The sequence below is a fragment of the Nyctibius grandis genome, chromosome 4 (assembly GCF_013368605.1).
Source record: "Nyctibius grandis isolate bNycGra1 chromosome 4, bNycGra1.pri, whole genome shotgun sequence".
NCBI classification, from domain to species: domain Eukaryota; kingdom Metazoa; phylum Chordata; class Aves; order Nyctibiiformes; family Nyctibiidae; genus Nyctibius; species Nyctibius grandis.
The window spans coordinates 1,559,256-1,577,195 of NC_090661.1; the positions used below are offsets into that span (position 1 = coordinate 1,559,256).

A 17,940-nucleotide genomic window follows, 5' to 3' on the forward strand; every position below is an offset into this window, starting at 1 on the left:
CGGGGCGGGCCGGAAGTGGGCGTGACGCAAACCGGAAGGGGCGTGACGTGGCGGCGCTGGCGGTGGCGGTGAGCGCGGTTGGCGCGCGCGCGCGCGGGGCCTGCTGGCGGTAACGGCGGGGACGGGCCGGGCCGGGGGGGCCGCGACCCACCGCCCCCTCCCCTCACACCCCCCCACACCCCCCTCACCGGGCCCCGCCGCTCCGCAGGGCCGGGCCGGGCCCATATGGCGGGTTCACCCCCGGCGGGGGGGCGGGTCTGGGCCCGGGGGAGCGGCGGCGGCGGCGGGCGGTGGGACCCCACCGCTGGGGAGGGGCTGCCCCGGGGTGGGGGGGAGCTTCACCGGGGAAGGGTCGGGGTGGGGGGGAGTAGGTGGGTTTCGGTTAGGGGGGTCGGGGGGGTCTGTGGCCCCCGGGTGGGGGGGTCAGGTTGTTGTTGCCCCCTGAGGGGGGTTGTCGCCCCCAGGTGGGGGGGAAACGGGGCCACGTTGCCCCCTGGGGTGGCTCTGAGGGAGAGGGGGGTCGAGGTGGGGTTGCCCCCGGGGTGGGTTGCAGCTGCTGCGGCCCCCGGGGGGGTCTGGGGTGAGGCTGTGGGTCTGTCTGGGGGGGGGGCACAGTCCTATAGAGAGAGGTGGGGGGGCAGAGGGGACTGGGGGTGGGGGGACATGCAGAGCGGGTCCCCAGCGCCACGCTGACCCTCTCCCGCCCCACAGTGCACCTTTGGGCTTCCCGCTTCGCCCCGGTCCCAGCCCGGGCTCCTGCTCCCGCCTCTGGAACTATGTCCGAGGGAGTGGATCTGATCGATATCTACGCAGACGAGGAGTTCAACCAGGTGAGCGGCGGGGCTGGGCGAGCGGGTCCCCCTTGGTGGGGGAGGGCACTGTCACCGGCGTCGTCCGACTTGTTAACGAGGCAAAGGAGTGATTAGCGTGGATGTACCCGCTGGCTGCTGCGCTTGGGAAAGGGTGGCACAGCGCTGGAGAGTCCCGAGGGCTGGGAGTGCTCCTAAATCCCAGTGGCTGCCACCTCGAGCTGGGAATAAAGGGTCTTTTTGTGGGTTTTACCAGAGGTTCAACATGTGGATGGTCATAAAACGTTGGGGAGGGGGAGGCAGGGTTTGGAGCAGGTGGAAGGGGATAGTTGGAGGTTGGCTGGAGAAGGGAGGAACCCAACCTGGACGAGGCACTGCCAGGGAGCTGCGCAGCGAGGGGACCTGGAGCGTCGAACCCGCGGGACCGCTGAGGCTGGGACGTTGTGGTGGGGACTCGCTGCGGTCGGAGAGATGCTCATGTGCCACCTCGCCCATCCCGGGGCCGTCTGGGACTCGCAGGAAGAAACGGTGGAGAAGGGATGTGTGTGTGGCTGGTAAAGCAGCAGATTTTGGAGAGTTTGGGGATCCAGGAGAACGTGGATTCCTCGTGTATTAAACAATCTCTTACCGTGCTGGGACCAAAGGGAACTGCTCTGGCTTAGGAATGGCCTCAATGTGTGTGTTTTCATGCAGTTTGCTCTTAACAGAGTTGGGGAGGAGGTGGAGCTAGAGCTGGGGGAATATGGATGGAAGGTGCAGACTGGCGCGGAGGTGGCTGAGCTGGAGTTGACAAGTGCACAGAATAACCAGGAAACTTCATTTCTGGCATCTCAGAACGCCAAAGGGCAGCAGCGCAAGCGGACGTGGCGTCTCCTGTCTGGAGAAGGAGAGCTGGGACGGTGGTGGGTGTGAGTTGGAACCGGCTGTACCGTCTCAGGACGACCGATGAACGACAAACGGGCAGGAGGACGTGACAGGAGAGCTCTGCTGCTGCTTCACGGCGCTCTGTCCTGCCCATCCTGCAGGTTGGCTTTGCCACGAAGGCCTGGAGCAGGAAGGATGACAAAACCAGTGGCTTGAGTTGACGTAGGAATGTCTTCTCCCAGGCAACCAGCGATAGGACAAGAGGACACAGCCTCAAGCTTGGCCAGGGGAGGGTCAGGTTGGACATGAGGAAGCATTTCTTCTCAGCAAGGGTCATTAGCCATTGGAAGGGGCTGCCCAGGGAGGTGGTGGAGTCACCATCTCTGGAGGGGTTTAAGAAAAGCCTGGCCATGGCACTTAGTGCCCTGGTCTAGTTGCCATGGTGGTGTCAGGGCAATGGTTGGACTCGATGATCCCAGAGGGCTCTTCCAACCTCAGTGATTCTGTGGGGCGGCCTGGGAGCGTGGGGGCTGTCAGTACTTCTACACCATCTTCCCATCAGGCTGTTAGTTCTTCAAGGAGAGCATGAAGGGACCCAGAGGATCTCTAAAAACCTCCCGAGCTGAAGCATCCCTGAAGCACTGAGGGCTTCCGAGCGAGTTTTCTCCTCTACACCCCCCCGCCCTTATTTTTGTTCTCGACTTTCAGAAACTTTTCAGGCAAAAATCTTCCAGCCTTGGGCCGTGTCCAGAGGCGCTCGGTGGGGGCAGGCGTGTGGGAGGGTGGATTAAACAAACAGTGGAAGCTGTTTTGAGAATCTGGTACAAAAATACTGCTCCCTCTTGAAATTCTTGTAACCTTTTTTATCAGCTCCGCGCCTCAAATCGCCGCCTGCGGAAGCTCCAACTCGCCTTCGAAACGGATGCTGCTGTCGAGAGGGTTTGGGGGGGGGGAATAGTTTGATTTTTATATTTCAGTGACATTTTGAAAGCTGTCTGCTGAGCATCCATCCCCACCTCTCCCCCGAGCTCACACGTGTGCTGTTCCCTGACCCTCGTGGCGTTGGGGGTTGAACCACCTCACGCTCTCTCTGGCAGATGTTGTCCAAAATGCCTTCAAACTCCTGGAATTCAAAATTTGGGAGCAGAACCTCTGGGTTTTGTGCTGCATGGGATGGATCCTAACGTAGTAATTTGTAGCTTGAAAGGATGCTCGGCGCACGCTGAAGCCGGCTGAGCAATTAGCCTGAAGAGCCATAGTAAACACAGCCCTCGCTGCACGCTCCCAATTAAATATAGCCCGGCACGGGGTGGGGATTGGGAGGCAGATCTGGGACACTCGAGTCCACAGCTCAGAAGCTGCTGCAGTGGCTGGTTCGTGCCGTGGAAAGGCTGCGGTGAGGAGGGGAGACGGAGCGAGAAGGCGTTTGGGTTTTCTACCACTGAACTCTGGCCCTTGGATGCTTACAGAGGGGAGCTCCTTGCTGGGAGCCTCCCAGTGAGTTGTGTCTCGTCCCGTTGCTGGGGCCAGCTGGGGCCCTGAGGAGGGCGACCAAGGTGGTGAAGGGTCTGGAGGGTCTGACCTCCGAGGAACGGCTGAGGGAGCTGGGGGTGTTTAGCCTGGAGAAGAGGAGGCTCAGAGGTGACCTTAGTGCAGTCTACAACTACCTGAAGGGAGGGTGTAGTGAAGTGGGAGTCGGCCTCTTCTCCCAGGCAACTAGCGATAGGACAAGAGGACACAGCCTCAAGCTTGGCCAGGGGAGGTTCAGGTTGGACATTAGGAAGCATTTCTTCTCAGCAAGGGTCATTAGCCATTGGAAGGGGCTGCCCAGGGAGGTGGGGGAGTCACCATCTCTGGAGGGGTTTAAGAAAAGCCTGGCCATGGCACTTAGTGCCCTGGTCTAGTTGCCACGGTGGTGTCAGGGCAAGGGTTGGACTCGATGAGTCCAGAGGGCTCTTCCAACCTCATTGACTCTGTGATTCTGTGACATCCAGGTGAGCTGCCCCTCTGCTCGGTGCAGGAGTGGCTGGGAAAGCGAAAGGCTTGTAGTTGAAGTGTGGGGAGGAGGAAAAAACAAGCCAGAGCAGGTCGCCAGCGGGGTAAAGCCCTTGTGGTTTTGCTTCCTGGAGTGTTCCTCCCTTCTCCGCCTCCTTATGGGTAAAAAACGCTTCGGGGTTGTGTCAAGCATCACAAAGCAGAGCCCGTCACCTTGTCTTCGGGGCACTGCTAATCCTCATTGCTGAGGAAAGGTGTTGATCCCGTTGCTGTGAGGCTTGCCTTAATGCTTGGCCACTTGAGGAGCTCGGGCAGCTGGCCCGGAGACGTGCAAGAGGGATTTCTGCGTGGCCCAGGAGCGAGAGTGCACACGGGGGTGGATTGCACAAGCCTGGGGTGCTCAGAAGCCCAGGGCCCGGCGTGGTTTGGTTGCAGCCCACGGGGTCCCTTCCCGAGCCGCAGGTTTCACCCCCCGGGTGGTGCTCACGATCTCTCCCCTCGCAGGACTCGGAGTTCAGTAATGCTGATCAGATGGACCTGTACGACGACGTGCTGGCAGCCAGCTCGCAGCCCCCCGAAAGCCGCACCGGCAGCTCGGAGGCACCCCCGGAGATCCGCCCGGAGCCCTCCCCCAAACCCAACAGCAAATCCCCCGCCATCCTCTACACGTACAGCGGGCTGCGCAACAAGAGGGCCGCCGTCTACGTGGGCAGCTTCTCCTGGGTGAGTGGGAGCGCTGCCTGGCTGCTCTTGCCTGCCAAGGGGGGCTTCCAGACCACCTCTGTGGGCACTTGGGGTCTCCTGTGGTGCGTACGCAGATGGGGATCCTCCAGAGAAAGCCCCGAGGGGCTGCAGGGCTCTCTGGGGGGGCTGCAGGGCTCTCTGGGGGGGCTGCAGGGCTCTCTGGGGGCGCTGCTCCTCCTCAGTCCACGCTGACCCAGTGTCGTGAGCTGGGCTTGACCTCGTGATCCTCAGGGAAAAGGGATTTGTAGCCTTGAGGGGCTTCAGATGGTCTGGGGGGAGTGAGCAGCGGCTCCAGTGCCTTCCTCGCACCGGCTGCTGCCCCCGGCCGGGCTCTGCTGTCCCAGGGGTGCATGAGTGTGTCCTCTTCTGTTGGGGACAGTTCTGGGACGGCTCTGTCTTGTCCCAAGAACCTCTGATAGCTGTGTCCAGGGCCTGTTTCAGACTCAAGGCTGATCTAAACTCCCTGTAGGGGCTCCAAGGGTGTCCGTAGCCCCCCTGAGCGCTGAGCCTGGGTTAGGTGGGGGGCACCGGGGCCCTGCAAAGGGCTGCTGAGCTGACACCCGCCTCTCCCCTCTTCCCCTCAGTGGACGACTGACCAGCAGCTCATCCAGACCATCCGCTCGGTCGGTGTCTACGACGTGGTGGAGCTGAAATTCGCCGAGAACCGAGCCAATGGCCAGTCGAAAGGGTGAGAGCCGAGGGGCTTGTGGGGACAACGGGGGTCCCTACCCCCCTCCCAGGGCGGGGGGAAGCGCTCGGGGCTGGCTGACCGCCGGGCTGTCCCGCAGGTACGCAGAGGTGGTGGTCGCCTCTGAGAACTCGGTCCACAAACTCCTGGAGCTTCTGCCAGGCAAAATCCTCAACGGGGACAAGGTGGAGGTGAGGCTGGCGACCCGTCAGAACCTGTCACAGTTCGAGGCACAGGCTCGCAAACGTGAGTGAGGCGAAGGCGACGGGGCGGGGGGGGCCTCCATGCTGCGCCCCGCAGATCCCCCAGCAGAGCTGAACCCACCGAGACCTCGGGGTGTGGGGGGGGACACCACAGCCAGGAGTCTCTGGGGGTTGTTTCCTGTTGCTGCCGAGTCTTGATTAGATCCTGACCCGAGTCTTTATGATCCCCTTTTTTAGGTGCTCACACACTGCGAAGATCCCTCGTAGCCTCCTCCTCCTCCTCCTCCTCTCCAAACTGAATGGGCTTAAGCTCTTCAGCCTACCAACATAGCTAAGACCCTCCATAGCTATTAGTAACTCTGGATCTCCTCCAGACTTTGTCCATCCCTGCGGAGGTAAGGTGCCCAACACTGGACGCAGTCTTCCAGCTGGGGCCTGGCCGTGGGCTTTCTACAATGGCAATAGGTGGTCCTCGCCTCACTCCGCAGCGATGCGACGCCCCGGCCCCGTGCCGGGAGGGCTCTGCGGAGCCACAGGGACTGTCCTGGCAGGAGCACCTACGAGGAGGTCTTGGCCAGCTGTGGTCATTGTAGATCCGTGCAAGGAAAGCCCTTCTTCCCGAGCGCCCTGGCCCTGTTGCAGCGGGGTAGCCATGACCTTTGTGCCCGCAGCCATCGGCTGCTTGGCAGTGCCAGGCGCTGTTACGCCCTGTCCCGACCTGCCCTCGTGTTTGGTGGAGCAGGGTGGCTTCCTTTCTCCACGCATGAGGAGGCCAAGTCTCAGCCTGTCCCCAGGGGCCTTGCCTTGAGCTCTGCTCAAACAGTGCCCTGCTTGACGGCTGGCAGGGAGCCGTGGCTCCCCCGAGGGGCTCGGGCAGAGGCAGTGCCCACCATCGTACCTCTCCTGTCTCATCCTCGAAGCCTCTTTGGACTCAGCCAGGGTTCCTGTCCCGGGCAGACGGGCACGGAGTCTTCCTTCCTCCAGCAGCTCTGTTGCTGTCGGCACTTGGGTTGTCTCCTCGTGTTCCACTTGGGTTCTGTCCCCTCGCTCAGACCTTTCTGAACCCATCTTCGGGGCCTGGGGGCCCAGTGGCCTCTCTGCTGGGGGATCTCTCGCCGTTTCTCGTGGCTTTTTGCTTCTGTCCCCGTAACCCCCTTGCTTGGCGGCTTCCTCAGCGCCCCGCTGGCCCAGGGCGAGCGTCCCTGGGTCTTTGCTGGAGAGCTGGGACCCTCTTGGAGGCACGTGGAAGCGGAGGCTACGTTGGGCTGGCTGGATCTTTCTCTGGGCACCTTGAGCTGTGGGAAAGGAGGGTGGGGAGGAAGAGGAGGAGGAGGAGGCCTCCAAGACGTGCAGGCTCTCCGGCCCACAACTCACGGCTCTTCCCCGTGCCGCCTGCAGGTGTGCCGCCGCGGGCCCACTCCCGGGACTCGGTGGACGCGGTGGACGGCCGTGCCACGCCGACGGAGAACGCCTTGCCGCCCGCCCGCGTGGAGAAGCCCCCCTCCGTCCTGCCTTTCTTCAACCGCCCCCCCGCCGCCCTGCCCCTCATGGGGCTGCCCCCGCCGCCCATGCCCCCCCCACCGCCCCTCTCCTCCGGCTTCGGCGTCCCCCCGCCTCCCCCCGGCATCCACTACCAGCATCTCATGCCCCCGCCTCCTCGACTGCCCCCCCACCTGGCTGTGCCACCCCCGGGGGCTGTCCCCCCCGCCCTGCACCTCAACCCAGCCTTCTTCCCCCCACCCAACACGGCCCTGGGTCCTCCACCGGACACCTACGGCAAGGCCATGGCCCCCTACAACCACAGCAGGTGAGACGGGGCAGAAAGGGGGGGGGCTGGGGTACAAAACTGGGGAGGGGGCGAGCTACACTGACCCCCCCCTACATGTGTGCCTCCTGCGCAGCCGGGAGCTCGGCCCGCCGCCTCCCCCCGTGAGCGAGGTGGAGTTTGAGGAGATCATGAACAGGAACCGGGCCATCTCCAGCAGCGCCATTTCCAAGGCGGTGTCCGGCGCCAGCGCAGGTAACGGTGACCATGTCCCTGTGTCCCCCAGTGTCCCCCAGTGTCCCCCCCCACCCCATCCATCCAGCAGCAGGTCCACAACCCCTCAGCCCGCCCCCCCTTGCTTCCCCCAGGGGATTACAGCGACGCCATCGAGACCCTCCTCACGGCCATCGCCGTCATCAAGCAGTCCCGCGTGGCGAACGACGAGCGCTGCCGCGTCCTCCTCTCCTCCCTCAAGGACTGTCTGCACGGCATCGAAGCCAAGTCCTACAGCACCGGCGCCGGCAGCAGCTCCTCCAGGTACCGGCGGGCGGGGGGGGGGCTTGGAGCTGCGTCAGGGTGGCTTCATCACACCCCATCTCGGAGCTTTGCTCGTCCTCTTTGTCCCCACCTCAGCGAGATCCTCTCTGGAGGTGACCAAAAGGGGTTTTTTTTTTTTATCTTCTTTTTTCCCCCCCCTCAGGAAAAGACACCGGTCTCGGGAGCGCTCTCCCAGCCGGTCCCGTGAGAGCAGCCGGCGGCACCGGGACCTGCTCCACAGCGACGACCGGCACGAGGACTATTTCCAGGAGCGGAACCGGGAGCACGAGCGGCATCGGGACAGGGACAGAGAGAGGGACCGGCACCACTGAGACAGGTGAGCCCGGTGCTGGGTGGGGTGGTCTCGAGGGCTGAGGGGGTGGGGAGGGTGCTGGGCGCTGCCCTGACCGCTCCTCTCCTCTCTCCCCGCAGGAATTTGGCAGTAAGTGGTTTTTAATGGACTCGTATCTCCTCACCTCGACCAGGACTACGTGACCGACCCCCCCCGTTGCCCCTTCCCTGCCACCCCCCAGCTCTCTCTGGGCACCCAAGGAAACGCCGTGCCGTGCCCCGGCGGGACTCCCACCCACCGACACCTCGTGGCCTTGGGGCCCTCAGCCCTTGCCCGCAGTCCCCGGGGAGAGGCGGGGAGCCGGGGGCCGCCTGCCCCCGGGGCCGCCCCGCTCAGCTCCGTGGACACTCGGACCCAAAGAGAAATGGTGCTTTTTTTTTTTTGTTGCCACGGAGGGAGGTTTGTGAGCCCCCGGGGGTGGCCGGAGAGGATGGACCCCTCCCCATGCGTGTGCCGGGGGTCGCTGGAAGCGGTCCAGGGTACCAGCCACGTACCAGCCTCTCGCCTCGCCTGGGGACTCCTGTCCCCAGCAGTGCCAGCGCGGGGTCCCCCTTGTCCCCTGGGACGCCGCGCTCCTGCTTCCCCCTCTCCTCCCCGTTGCCCTCTCCGTGCTGGGCAGGGGAGGCTGGAGCTGGGCTGGGGGTCACCCCTCCCCTCTACCCCCAGGGTTCCCCACAACGGCGTCGCCTCCTCCACACTCATCTCCTCAAACAGCAGCACCTTCCTTGTTTTAGAGGAAGCAGAGGAGGCCGAGCGTGGCGTGGTGGCTGCCACCCCCCTGTGGGGCTGCCCTTGGGGACCCCCCTGTCCCCCGCTGGGGCTGGGGTCCTCTCCCCCTTTCCCCGCTGTGTCCCCTGCGTCCCCTCAGCAGGAGAGGGGAGAGCCCAGGAGGGTCAGGGGGAGCTGAGGAGACACAGGGTGGCATCCAAGGATGGGTGGCAGCTCCCCAGGGTGGCCGGGTGGGCGGCGGTGCCCTCTGAACTGTTGTTGGACAAGAGCAACCTGGCTCTGGAGGTTTTTTTAGGGTGAAATCACGCAAAACAAAACAAAAATCCCACATCTTGTACAGTACCATGAGGCGCCGGGGCGGGGGGAGCGCACGGTGGGGAGAGTTCTGGGTTGTTTTTTTTTTACTTAACGACACAAATTTTTAGTTTCTTTCCAAATAGGGAGGGGAAAAAAAAAAAAAGTGCAGAGCAAAAACCCCCCTAATTAACCACCCGGCGAGGCGCTGCCCCTCCTGCTCGCAGTGACTAGATTTGTTTGTCTTTCTGATAGGTTGGAAATTGTGTAATAAACTCGATGACGTTGTCAGTCTTTTAGCCGGCGCTGTGAGGGCTCGTCTGTCGCGTGGCCTCATCCCCCCCTACGATGGGGTTGTAGGTAATAACCAGTGGGGTTGGGAGCGGTTTAGGGCCGCTGTGTGGGAGGGGAGAGCAGTGCTGGGGGACTGTTAGTGCCTCTGCGCTCGCTGGCCCTGACCCTCATCATCCTCTGACACTTGAGGGGCTCCTGTGCCCCCCTAAGCCGGCTCAGGGCAGCGCTGGAAGCTCCTGAGCTTGATGCCCCGTGCCCAGACACCAGGTAAAAATAAATATTTATTGGAAAATAATGAATTTTTCTGAGAAGGCAGTAGAAAAAAAATAATAATTCTCTGTACCTCGAAGTGACCTGTGCGTCACACGTCCTGGGTGGCAGCGGGTGGGTGCTGCCCGGTGGGTCGCTCGTGGAGAGCAGGCAGGGTGGAGACCCCCCCCTCCGCTGCCCGTTGCTGCCTGCAGGCCTGGCCTGGCAGCTGGAGGTGGCACCGGGGCCGCTGGCTCCCTGTCCCCACCATGTACCTGTGCCGCTCTGGGCCCGGTCCTTTGGCCTCAGTACGAATCCACGCTGCGAAGGAGGAAAGAGGGGGTGTGTCGGTGCCAAACCGGCCTGGCAGCTCACCGCGCCAGGCCTGGCGTCGCCCAGCTCACGGCGCGGACGGGCAGCGGTACCTGGAGAAGGAGACGAGCGCGAGGACGCCGAGCAGCAGCTCCACGGCGTAGAAGACGAGGAGGATGGCGCTGAGGATGGCTTCCAGGCGCAGGGCGTAGGTCTGCAGCAGCAGGTAATAAGCCGCCATCACGGCCGCCGGGACGGTCAGGGCCAGGCTGATGGAGAGCGGCACCTTCCGCTGGCACAGGTTGCCCTTGGACCCTGCGGGGCACACGGGTAGGGGGTTGTCCCCCACAGGGCTCTGCAGTGGGGGGGGACACGGTAAACGGCTCCACCACCGTCTGGAGCCCGGTGTCACCCCGCTGTCCCCAGGACTCACCGAAGAAGATGCGAGTGGCCTCAGTGCCGAGGTAGAGGAAGAGCAGCACGACGTCCAGCACCAGGTTGGTGACGGGGTACGGCAGCAGCAGCACTGCGGGCACAGCCACCGCTGCCCTCGCGGCCCGCACCCACGGGCTCCCCCGGGCCTGGGGCAGGAGCCCGCGGCCCTGGGGGTGCGGAGGGGGGTGCCGGGGTGGGGGGCTCACCCTTGTAGACGAAGATGAAGGCCTCCACGAGGAAGTAGGTCGCGCTGTACCAGCCGTTGAGGAAGAGCAGGACGTGCAGCGGCGCGGAGGAGCGCTGGCGGCCTGCGGGGGCGAGGCGGCCGTGGGCGGGGGGGGCGGCACGGGCAGGCCCCCGGCCCCGCTCCCCGCCCCGCTGCCGGGCCCCGCCGCGCCTCGGCCCGCTCCCGGTGCCACCCCCCGCCCCGCTGCCCGTCGCGGCCGCCGCGCTCACCCCTGGGCGCCATCTTCCATCTCCATGGAAACCGCCGCCCTCGCTCCGGGGCGGGAAGGTGCCCGGCCGCTCTCTCCCGCCCTCTCTATGGCTCTGGAGGACCAGGCCGAGGAGCCCCGGGTTCGAGTCCCACTCCCGGCCGAAGGGGACTGCGGGGGTCCGGGTGGGTGGGGAGCCCCCCGGCTCTGCCTCCCTTCCTACGTTAGGCCGAGCAAGGTGGGAACAGCCCTAATATGTGTCTGCAAGCGCCGCGCTGAGCTGGCTCGGGCCGGGGTAAGGCTGGGGGATGGCAGCGGCCGTCACCGGGAGGAAGGGAAGAGCCGGGGCGGGGGGCTCGGGGCGCACAGACCCCAGGCAGCCTCTGGAAAACGCAGCCACTTTATTTCTTTAACTGTTTACAAAAAAACCACTCAAATCCCAACAGGGGCTGTGGCACCGGGACGCACCGTGAGCCTCCCACCGACTCCCGGCATCCGCACAAGCGCTGGTCACCGTGAGGAAGAGGAGGAAGGCTGGGCTGGAGCCGTCCCCACCGGGACCAGCGAGGCGTGGGGAGTGAAGGGAGAGATGGTGGGTTGCCCAGAGCCCGAGGGGAGCCGTCATCAGCCACGGAAGTGCTCGAACTCCTTGCGCAGCCAGAGCGAGTCCTGGTAGAAGAGGGGGTCGCCCAGGTGCACCGCCGTCCTCTTGTAGAAGTAACAGTAGAGCACGGCCGCTGCGGGAGGGAGGGAGGGGGGTGAGGGAGGGGAGACCCCACCTTCACCCCCACCTTCACCCCCACCTTCACCCCCACCGGCTCCCCGAAAGGGTCAGCACCCCCCCAGGGTCCCTACGACCACGAGGCCTTACCCAGCCGCTGGAAAACAAAGAGGGTCTGCAGGCCTTCGGTCCACACGAAGCGGCTGGAGTCCTTCCACCGCAGGTTCTGAGGTGGACGGACAGACAGACAGGAGCCAGGAATAACCCATGTGTTAGTTTGGGGGCAGCACCTCGGGTTCCCTTAGTCCTGAGGCTGTGCATGGGCCGGGGGTGACGCTGGCGGCTGGGGGAGCAGCCCCCCACCCCAAAGGTTAAGCAGCTCAGGGGATTTAGCCAGCGAGCCGGGACCGATTCCAGCTTCAGGCTTCAGATCCCTGCAAATCCCCGGCCCCGATGGCGTGGGCAGCACCAGCACGCGGCAGCCCCCCACCCAGCAGCCCCCCACCCAGCTCGAAGCGCTTCCCCTGCCCCGGGGACAGACCCTCGCTCAGAGGGTGGAGGGGGGATGGAGGAGGGTGCCCAGGGGCTGGGCAGGGCGTTTGGGTGGCTTCTCTGGGGGCTGTGGGCTGGGACAGGGGCCAGGAGGGAGTTTAGAGAAGGGAGAGAAGGGAAAGATGGTGTCTGGACAGACCCAGGACCTCTGACAGCCCTCGGTGCTGCTTGATGGCAGCGGGGAGGGGGCTGCCCCCAGGCTGGGAGCACTGGTGTTTGCTGGGGATTAATCCCAGGTAAAGCAGGAGCTGCTGTCACGGCCTTCAGCGGGGATTAATCCCAGCGTGGGCTTCTGTGCCAGCACGGAGCTGGAGCTGCTGGGCTTCCCCTGGGGAAAGAGGATTTTCTGGCAGGTCACGGCGTGTAGGGATGGGGTTGGGACGGGGCAGCTCCCTTCCAGCCCCACGCCTAAGGGGGGGTGTGCAGGGACTGGCAGGGGGACAGTGAACTGTCCCTGCGGTGGTAGATGGTGGCCTTCCTCACGTGGGAGAGGGATTGAAGGGAGCAGGGGGTTGTGGGCAGCAAAGCACGCTCTGCCCACCCTCAGGAGACACCAGCAGCCCCCAGCCTACCATAACCCAGACGTGGAAGGAGATGCTGAGTGCCAGGTAGGCCCCCGACAGCAGGATGGTGCCCTTGAACTTGTGGAAGAGAAGATTGACCAGCCCGGCTTGGAAAATGAAGGTGTTGAAGAACATGAGGAAGATGATGATGATGTTGAAGAGAATAGCGATGTCCTGGATGCTGGGGGAGGAGAGAGAGACACGGTGAGACCCCAGCCCTCCTGCCCCACCGCCCTGCCCGCCGCGCCCGCCCCGCGCTCACATGAAGAGGACGAGCTGGACGGCGGGGGCCGTGCGGAGCAGCTCCGAGAAGGAGTTGACAAAGAGGTCGTAGAAAAGCAGGAGGAACTGCAGGAACAGCACCAGGCTGTAGTTGCTGGGCTGGAGCATCTTCCTTCTCCGGGGGTTGGAGGTCTCAGCCCCGGCATCCCCAGCGGCAGAGCCAGCTCATGGTGCGGAGCTGAGGGGCTCAGCGTCGCCTCTCCCGACAGCCAGGCCCTGGAGGGAGGCGAGCGGAGGTTTCCTTTGGCGGGGGGGGGACGCACCCCCCTGCGCCTCGCAAACCTCCTCTGCCAGGAAACCCAACGGGAGGGCGAGTCACCGGCTCGCACGCCGCCGCGGAGCCGTGCTCTGCCCCTGGCCTCACAAATAAGCTGTCTCCCCTCTCTTCTCACCACGCATCAGGCTCAGGTTCGCTCTCTCCCTGCCACCCTCCAGCCTCCCCCATCTCAACAAGACGGGAAGAAACGCAGGGGTGAGGGAGACGTGCGAGTCCCAGCGAGCAGCGTCCGGGCGGGTTATTCACACCTCTCACCCCGGACAAACCCTAAAGGTGCCGCCGGCTCCACGGGCAGTGCTGAGCAGGCCACGCTACGGGGACAGGCCTGGGCACGCCGTGTCCCTTGCCCCACCCCAGGACCATGTACCCTGCCTGGGGCAGCCGGTCAGAGAGGGGACGAGGACACGGTCAGAGAGGCACAGCCCTCCTGCCTGCTTCTCCCACCGCTGACAGCTGGCCCGGGGCTCGCACTGCCTGGGGACGGCGGCACGGCAGCGCCGGGGACGGAGGGACGTGACGCAGAGGGAGGTAAGGGGGTGCTCCGAGGGATGGGGGACGTAGGAAAAGGGGGGGATCCCCTGTAGCCTGGCAGGAGAGTGCTGCACTGAGGCCTTCCTTCTCCGACAGGGAGCCACAGGGCTGGACATGGCGGGGAAGGGGGCAGACCCTGCACCCCCAGCCCCACGGCACCCCCAGCCCCAGGGCACCCCTACACCTTCACACAGCCACCACGCAGCCGTCCCCTCCGTGCGCGGCCCCCGGCTCCCCTCTTGTCTCCCCATGCAGCCCCCGTAGTGCCACCGGGCCCCCCCCTTGCTCCCCACCCCGGTAGGCCACGGTACCCCCCCCCCCCCCGCCAGCGGCGCGCCCCCGGCTCCCGCCCCTCCCTCTCCACAGTGCACAGGTAATCCGCGGTGCCCGGGGCTGTGGGTACCGGTAGCCCCCGCCGCGTCCCCCCCCCGCCCCGCCCCGCACCCCGGGAGCGGCCCAGCGCTGACCTGCGGCCGCCATCTTCCGTCTCCACGGCAACGGCGCGGCCCAGCGAGGCGGGGACGGAAGTGCGCGGCTGGAGGAGCCGCGCGGGGGCCGCTCTGGCCGCCGCTCTCTGTTGTCGCCGGACCCGGGAGGGTTGGGCGGGAGGGGACCATCGAGGCGAGTGGCCAGAGCGGCGCCGTCCAAGATGGAGGCGCCCGGCGAGGCCGAGGGGGCGGTGGGGCCCGGGGGGCGGAGGTACGGCCCCGGGAGCAGGCCGGGCCCCGGGGCTGGGGCAGTCGTGGAGCCGGTTCTGTGTGCCCGGGGCCGGGAGGAGCCGCGGGGCTCAGGGTTCGGGGGAGCCATGGGGCCGGGCCCCGTGTCCCCAGGCTATGGGGGAGCTGTGGGGCCAGGCCCGGGGGAGCCATGGGGCCCAGGCTTTGAGGGAGCCATGGGGCCAGGCCCGGTGTCCCCAGGCTTTGGCGGAGCCTTGGGGCCAGGCCCCGTGTTCCCAGGCTTTGGGGGAGCCGTGGGGCCAGGTCCCATGTCCCCAGGCTTAGGGGGAGCCATGGGGCCAGGCTTTTGGAGCAGCCATGGGGCCAGGCCCTGTGTCCCCAGGCTTAGGGGGAGCCGTGGGGCCAGGCCCCGTGTCCCCAGGCTTAGGGGGAGCCGTGGGGCCAGGCCCCGTGTCCCCAGGCTTAGGGGGAGCCGTGGGGCCGGGTCCCGTGTCCTCAGGCTTAGAGGGAGCCGTGGGGCCAGGCCCCGTGTCCTCAGGCTTAGAGGGAGCCATGGGGCCAGGCCCCACGTCCCCAGGCTTTGGGGGAGCTGTAGGGCCAGGCCTGGGGCAGCCATGGGGCCAGACCCCATGTCCCCAGGCTTTAGGGGAGCCCTGGGGCCTCTCAGCACCACGGCAAGTGTTGCAAGGTCTCGGAGCGAGTGGGTGGCGGAGCGAGTGGGTGGCAGAGCTCATGATCCCGGTGCTGCGCCGGGGCCGCGTCCCACCCACCTCCTGCCTCACAGTCCCGTGGGACGGCTGATCTCAGGGGGGACAGGGCCATCCCCCGCCCCAGAGGAGACATAAATATCTTTCTGGAGGCAGATGCAAATCACCAGGCAAATGAGCGCAGCCCCGCTCGTGCCAGTCACCTGCTCGAGCCCCGTGGGCTGAGGGCAGGGCCCTGCCAGTCCCGCTGCCCAGCCCAGGCAGGATTGTGGGGCTGTTGCCCCCACCCCCGTGGAGCTGGTGGGGCACTGGCTGACCCAGAGCAGGCGGGAGGGAGAGGAGGTACTGGGGCTGCCAGGGTCAAAGTCAGGGGGGCACAGGGGTGCCTCCTCACACCCAGCTGGGTGAGAGACTGTAAGTATGGGTGAGAGGGAGGGAGGGGATCAGATCAGTGGGTTCTTGGGGACCATGTAGGGTGGCTGTGGGTGCTGAGGGGTCTGTTGGGTTACAGGGGACACCTGGACCCCCTGTGGGGCCCTGGGGTGCGGCACGGTGGGGTGCTGCCTGGGGACCTGGCTCTGCAGGGGCCAGTTTCACCCTGCACATCCCCAGGGGCCAGTTTCACCCTGCACGTCCCCAGCTGGACGGCTCCAGCCCTGGAATCCTTCCCTGGCCAGGCAGCTGCTGGTCCAGAGCCGCCCCTCCTCGGGGTGCCTGGTTCCCCTTTCAGTCTGGCTCCTCCCTGGGGGTGTCTGCGAGCCACGGCGAGAGCCGGCGAGCCCCGGCAGAGGCTTGAGCGGGCGTCTCTCTCTTCCCCAGGTGCCGCCACCCCGTCGTGGAGATGTTGGATCTGCCTTTCCTGCCCTTCTGCGTCCTCCTGGGCGCCCTGGGCTTCGTCTGCGTGGCCTTCGTGAGTGCCTGGTGCCAGCACTGGCGCGGCGGCTTCGCCTTGGATGGCAGCGCCCAGACCTTCAACTGGCACCCGGTGCTGATGGTGACGGGCATGGTGGTGCTGTACGGCGCAGGTGAGCGGGGCGGGCGGCGCGGGGTGGCCCTGGCACGGCTCCCCCCTGACCCTTTTGCCCAACAGCGGCCCTCGTGTACCGCCTGCCGCCTGCCTGGCGCGGCCCCAAGCTGCCCTGGAAGGTGCTGCACGGTGCCCTGGCCCTGGCAGCCTTCGGCCTCGCCGTGCTGGGGCTGGCGGCCGTCTTCCGCTTCCACAACGCCCACGGGACGCCCAACATGTACTCGCTGCACAGCTGGCTGGGGCTGGCCACCGTGCTGCTCTTCTCCTGCCAGGTGGGTGCTGCCACAACCCCCCCACACCCCTGTCCCCTGTAGCCCCCTCACCTCCCCTCCCTGCAGTGGCTGGCCGGCTTCAGCGCCTTCCTGCTGCCCTGGGCTCCTGCCTGGCTCCGTGCCCTCTACAAACCCGTCCACGTCTTCTTCGGTTCCACCATCCTCATGTTGTCGGTGGCCTCGTGCGTGTCGGGCATCAACGAGAAGCTCTTCTTCAGCCTGTGAGCAGCGGGGCTGGGGCGTGGGGAGAGCCCTGGCAGGGAGGGAGGCTCAGGGGGGGGGGTTTGGGCTGGGTGTCTCTCAGTGCCAGAGTTGGTGTGGGGTGAAGCCGAGCCCAGGGCGGAGAGGGGAGGTGAGTGATTCCCCCCTCAGGTGCGTGGTTAACCCAGCTGCGGGGTGGGTTGCGTGGGCTCAGGGGAAGGCTGGGAGCATCCAGGAGAGCTCTCGGCCTCTCTCCTCCCCAGGAAGAACGGGACGACGGAGTACAAGCGCCTGCCTGCCGAGGCTGTCTTTGCCAACGTGCTGGGGCTCCTCATCCTCCTCTTCGGGGTGCTGGTGGTGGGTGCCCTGGCCAGGCCCAGCTGGAAGCGCCCCGACGCCGACTCCCCAGACTCCTGCCAGGTACCAGCTCCGCTGTCAGGGCACCCCTGGGGGCTTTGGGGAGCTGAGCTGGGGGTCCTGCCTCCCTTCCCTGTGGGGAAGGCTGGGGGGTGCAGCCCCCGGGCTCACCCACGCTCTCCCCGCAGCCCCTGCTCACCGCCGAGCGCTGACGCCTGCGTGGCAACCGAGGTCCCTCCCGGGGCTGCCAGCCCCCAGCTCGCCGACCCCCTGCCAGCTCTGCCAGCCCCACGCCTGGCCCATCACCTCGCCCTCACCCAGGGCTGCTGCTGCCCACGCCTGATGCTCGTCTGCCCGTGGGAGGAAGGGGCCCAGCTCCCCTACGGCAGAGGCGACGCTGCGGTGAGGACAATCTCTTTGCCTCTTTCGTGGCGTTGGCCTCCTGCCTGCCGGAGGATGAGGGCATCCTGCTTGCCAGCTCCTGCCGGCTCCAGCTGGCCCCTCGCCCCTGGACCTTGGTCCGTGCCAAACTGGCTGCCCTCGAGCCCTCCCTGGACCCCGCAGTGCCATCCCTCAGTGCAGCAGCCAGAGCTGGCAGAGCCTCGTGGGCTCAGAAGCCGCTGGAGGAGCACCCCTCCGCCCCCCACCCCAGGACCATCTCCTGTGCCAGGGGACCAAGGGGACCCTCACACTGTGCCTTGCCCTTCCTGGGGCTGCCTGTGCCTGACCACCCGAGCAGCCTCTTGGGGCCCTCGTGGACACGTAATAAACCCTTGGCTTCTGCAACGCTCCTGCACCCGCATCCTTGGGGACAAAGGGGGTCCCTGGGGACAAGGAGCTGAGGTGGGTGCCCGGGGAGCAGGTCCCGGTGCTGGCCACGCCAAGCCACGCTGCCTGGGGGGCTGTGTCCCCTCTGAGGGCCTGGCTTGTCCTTGCTGGCTCCTACAGACCCTCACCCCAGAGCCACCCTGTGCTGCAGGACAGGCTCTGCCCCGTCCCCGCGTTCTTCTTTGTCCCCTTCCCAGAGTCCCCTCCAGGCCCCGTGCCCGGGGCCATGTGAGCCCTGTGG

At 65.9% G+C, this 17,940-nt stretch overlaps 4 protein-coding genes across 5 annotated transcripts; 2 read left to right on the plus strand and 2 right to left on the minus strand.

Annotated features, from left to right (window-relative positions):
* Window positions 1-39: 39 nt before the first annotated feature.
* On the plus strand, window positions 40-9,279 carry CPSF7 (cleavage and polyadenylation specific factor 7). 2 transcript variants are annotated; one of them, XM_068397753.1, is made up of 10 exons: window positions 40-68; window positions 712-830; window positions 4,173-4,391; window positions 4,997-5,100; window positions 5,201-5,346; window positions 6,702-7,110; window positions 7,205-7,323; window positions 7,437-7,605; window positions 7,769-7,942; window positions 8,038-9,279. In XM_068397753.1, exons 2-9 carry the CDS (start codon window positions 777-779, stop codon window positions 7,935-7,937), a joined length of 1,389 nt encoding a protein of 462 aa, XP_068253854.1. In that variant the 5' UTR covers window positions 40-68; window positions 712-776; the 3' UTR covers window positions 7,938-7,942; window positions 8,038-9,279. The 2 variants fall into 2 exon arrangements, with proteins under 2 accessions (XP_068253854.1, XP_068253853.1); XM_068397752.1 differs by having other exon boundaries at window positions 45-109.
* Window positions 9,280-9,828: 549 nt separating this feature from the next.
* On the minus strand, window positions 9,829-10,755 carry TMEM216 (transmembrane protein 216). Its single transcript, XM_068399538.1, has 5 exons — window positions 10,727-10,755; window positions 10,477-10,578; window positions 10,269-10,361; window positions 9,949-10,150; window positions 9,829-9,844 (listed from the first exon to the last, which is right to left on the minus strand). The coding sequence occupies exons 1-5, from the start codon at window positions 10,737-10,739 to the stop codon at window positions 9,829-9,831; spliced, it is 426 nt and encodes a 141-aa protein (XP_068255639.1). The 5' UTR covers window positions 10,740-10,755.
* A 333-nt stretch (window positions 10,756-11,088) lies between these two features.
* On the minus strand, window positions 11,089-14,157 carry TMEM138 (transmembrane protein 138). The gene is made up of 5 exons (XM_068397831.1): window positions 14,098-14,157; window positions 12,803-13,038; window positions 12,550-12,721; window positions 11,576-11,651; window positions 11,089-11,441 (listed from the first exon to the last, which is right to left on the minus strand). The coding sequence occupies exons 2-5, from the start codon at window positions 12,928-12,930 to the stop codon at window positions 11,329-11,331; spliced, it is 489 nt and encodes a 162-aa protein (XP_068253932.1). The 5' UTR covers window positions 12,931-13,038; window positions 14,098-14,157; the 3' UTR covers window positions 11,089-11,328.
* Window positions 14,158-14,263: 106 nt separating this feature from the next.
* Window positions 14,264-17,658, plus strand: CYB561A3 (cytochrome b561 family member A3). Its single transcript, XM_068397805.1, has 6 exons — window positions 14,264-14,329; window positions 15,834-16,039; window positions 16,105-16,313; window positions 16,380-16,534; window positions 16,778-16,934; window positions 17,060-17,658. Exons 1-6 carry the CDS (start codon window positions 14,280-14,282, stop codon window positions 17,081-17,083), a joined length of 801 nt encoding a protein of 266 aa, XP_068253906.1. The 5' UTR covers window positions 14,264-14,279; the 3' UTR covers window positions 17,084-17,658.
* The last annotated feature ends 282 nt before the right edge of the window (window positions 17,659-17,940 follow it).